Genomic DNA, 3,540 nt, shown 5'->3' on the forward strand with positions numbered 1-3,540 from the left:
ACATATTAAGAAAAACTGAAATATAAAATAATTCTAACATTTTTGCAGAGGGGTACTCCCTCTGTAAAAAAAATAAAAAAAACCAATTCTAGGATTGTGTTTTTTTTTTTTTGAACGGAGGAGTACTCTTTAGCTGCCCCTTCAACCTTTTCTTCATTACCGACATAAATTTTCAGTTATAGTTGCACTTCCACAAACTAGAGGTGCAATAATGAAGTAGCATTACCAAAGTCAACAAAAACTGTCCTGCTTGCTGCCTTGCTGCCGCTGGTCCTATCCCTACCAGCTTGAACAAATTGGTGCCATACCGTCTGAAGAAAGAGTTGATCTTTTCTTTAGTTTTGGCATAATCTGTATGTCAATGTTGATAGGAGTAAGAGACTGGAACAGATAAGTATCAAATCCGGATTTCCGGAATAGAACAGAATCAGATTAGTGAATTATCTGCATTTTTCAGACAGTAGCAACTGGCAAGACAGCAGAGTTCCTCAATGCTGAAGAATATCCATCATAAAAGATGAGATTTTGGGAATTGGGGATTTGGATAGGATCATCAGACTTTGGGACAAACCATCCCAGCAAAGGTCAATATCATGCTGGCAATTTGACGCTGAACCAAAACTTTTGTCAAAATTATCTCAAACCGTGTACTCAATCAGTGAAGTGGACTTGAGTGAGTCACATGCATCTTCAACGATTTTCCTCTCCTCCTACTGCTACAAGTCTGCAATTAATGCGATCTCACCCACCGTACACACTCCTATCTATCCAACAAGCTAATTAAGCGAGGAGCTTGGTAGACGGCGGCAATGGCGGGCGCGGCGGCGGCGGCCTTCGCGGCGCAGGTGCTGCGGGGGCGGTGGTTCATGGCGTACGGCTCCTTCCTCATCATGTCGGCGGCGGGGGCGACGTACATCTTCGCCATCTACTCCAAGGACATCAAGTCCACCCTCGGCTACACCCAGGAGCAGCTCAACACCGTCGGCTTCTTCAAGGACGTCGGCGCCAACATCGGCATCCACGCCGGCCTCATCGCCGAGGTCACGCCGCCATGGTTCGTCCTCGCCATCGGCGCCGCCATGAATCTCGGGGGTTACCTCATGCTCTACCTCTCCGTCACCGGCCGCGTCGGCGCCAGGACCCCGCTCTGGCTCGTCTGCCTCTACATCGCCGTCGGCGCCAACTCGCAGGCCTTCGCCAACACCGGCGCGCTCGTCACCTGCGTCAAGAACTTCCCCGAGAGCCGCGGCGTCATGCTCGGCTTGCTCAAGGGGTTCGTCGGCCTCAGCGGCGCCATCTTCACGCAGCTCTACCTCTCCTTCTACGGCGGCGGCGGCGGCAACACCAAGCCGCTCATCCTGCTCGTCGGCTGGCTCCCGGCCGCCATCTCCGTCGCCTTCCTCGGCACCATCCGGATCATACGCGCACCGCGCTCGCCGACCGCGGCGCGCCGCGAGTACCGCGCGTTCTGCGGCTTCCTGTACGTGTCGCTCGCTCTCGCCGCCTACCTCCTGGTGGTCATCGTCCTCCAGAAGCGGTTCAAGTTCACCCGCGCCGAGTACGCCGTCAGCGCCGCCGTCGTGTTCGCGGCTCTCCTCGCCCCCTTCGCCATCGTCCTCCGCGAGGAGGCCGCCCTGTTCAGGAAGACGCCCCCCGAGGAGGAAGCCGACGACGTCCCGGCGCTGTCCGCGGCCACGAAACCATCGCCCGCGGCCGCCGAGACGCCACCAGCGACGGCGATGGAGAGGGTGGTCCGCGTGCTGAGGCCGCCGCCGCGCGGCGAGGACTACACGATCCTGCAAGCCCTGGTGAGCGTGGACATGGTGCTGCTGTTCACGGCGACGGTGTTCGGCGTGGGCGGGACGCTGACGGCGATCGACAACATGGGGCAGATCGGGGAGTCGCTGGGGTACCCGCAGCGCAGCATCGCCACCCTGGTGTCGCTGATCAGCATCTGGAACTACCTGGGGCGCGTGTCGGCGGGGTTCGCGTCGGACGCGCTGCTGTCGCGGTACGGCATCTCGCGGCCGGTGGTGGTCACCGGCGTGCTGCTGCTCACGGTGGCGGGGCACCTGCTGGTGGCGTTCGGCGTGCCGGGGTCGCTATACGCGGCGTCGGTGCTGATCGGGTTCTGCTTCGGGGCGGCGTACCCGATGATCCTGGCCATCATCTCGGAGGTGTTCGGGCTCAAGTACTACTCGACGCTGTACAACGTGGGGAACGTGGCGTGCCCCGTGGGGTCCTACATCCTCAACGTCCGCGTCGCCGGCAGGATGTACGACCGGGAGGCGAGGCGGCAGGGGGCGGTGGCCGTGGCGGCGGGGAAGAAGGAGCTGACGTGCATTGGGGTGAAGTGCTACAAGGATTCCTTCTTGATCGTCGCCGGGGTGACGGTGGCCGCGGCGGTGGTGATGGCGGCGCTCGCGTGGCGGACCAGGAAGTTCTACGCCGGAGACATCTACGCGCGCTTCAGGGAGGAGGCGGCTGCCGGTGGCGGTGGCGCTGGCAATGGCACCGGCGCCGGAGAAGATGAGAAGGTGGAATCCAAGGAGGAGAAGGCGGTGATGACGCCGACGAGCACCTGAGCTGCAATTCTGCTGCTCGATCAGAAGATCTGAGAGATAGAGGAGCAAAAAGGACTCCTTTTTTCTTTATAACTGTTCTTTTAGTTTTTAAGAAGTGCTAAACTACAACATTGCAACACCCACATTTAGAGGGATAATTGACCCACATTTTCAACTTATCTGGGCTAGCCCGATTCCTCCAAAACAAAAACACTTTTTATGGCTGGCTGTTCAACTGAAGAAATTTAATTGGGAAGGCTCTGAATTCTGTCAATTGTGTGATAGAAGTGAAGATGCAGCTCATATCTGTTTTAACTGTCCTATTGCGACTTTTGCTTGGTGTGTATGTCGGGATGCTTTGGACTGGGGAAGGATCCCTTTTAATTTTGAGGACTTCTTTAGGCTCTATGGTTTTGATACTTCTAAAACCTCTAGACTTAATACCATGATTTTGGCTGCTTTGATTTGGACTCTTTGGTCTGCTCGCAATGATATAATTTTTAGAAACAAACTAATCTCCTCACCCCTGATTATCTCTTTCCGCTTGATTAGTTTTCTTTTACAGTGGAAGATTCTATTAAAGCCGGAGAAGGCCCATGACCTGGAAATGAAGACAAGCTATGCAAGGAGTACTGGTGTCCTTACGAAGAGCTGGGATTGGATAATTCTGTTCCCATCTGTTTAGTTTTCGTCTCTGTTCTGCTAGATAACCTTTATCCTTTACCCTTTCTTAGAGTCATCCTTCTTTGGATGCTTATGTTTTGATGCCTCATGGTAATACCTTTAATTGAAAACTGGCAGCCCCAGTATTATGTAAAACGGTTTGTAAGACTTATGCTTTCTATAAAAAGCTGGGCCATCTGGCCTCCTCTCTAAAAAAACATTGCAACACCCAATTTCTTCTTCTTCTTCTTGGATCTTCTTCTTGTTTGACGACTTGGATATACTAGTTCAATTGATGGTTAGCTTTGGGTTG

At 54.0% G+C, this 3,540-nt stretch overlaps 1 protein-coding gene across 1 annotated transcript; it reads left to right on the forward strand.

The window, feature by feature from the left end:
• Window positions 1-392: 392 nt before the first annotated feature.
• LOC127757550 (uncharacterized) lies at window positions 393-2,972 on the forward strand. Its single transcript, XM_052283088.1, has 2 exons — window positions 393-673; window positions 777-2,972. Exon 2 carries the CDS (start codon window positions 810-812, stop codon window positions 2,583-2,585), a length of 1,776 nt encoding a protein of 591 aa, XP_052139048.1. The 5' UTR covers window positions 393-673; window positions 777-809; the 3' UTR covers window positions 2,586-2,972.
• The last annotated feature ends 568 nt before the right edge of the window (window positions 2,973-3,540 follow it).

This window comes from Oryza glaberrima, chromosome 12 (genome assembly GCF_000147395.1).
Source record: "Oryza glaberrima chromosome 12, OglaRS2, whole genome shotgun sequence".
Taxonomy (NCBI): Eukaryota; Viridiplantae; Streptophyta; class Magnoliopsida; order Poales; family Poaceae; genus Oryza; species Oryza glaberrima.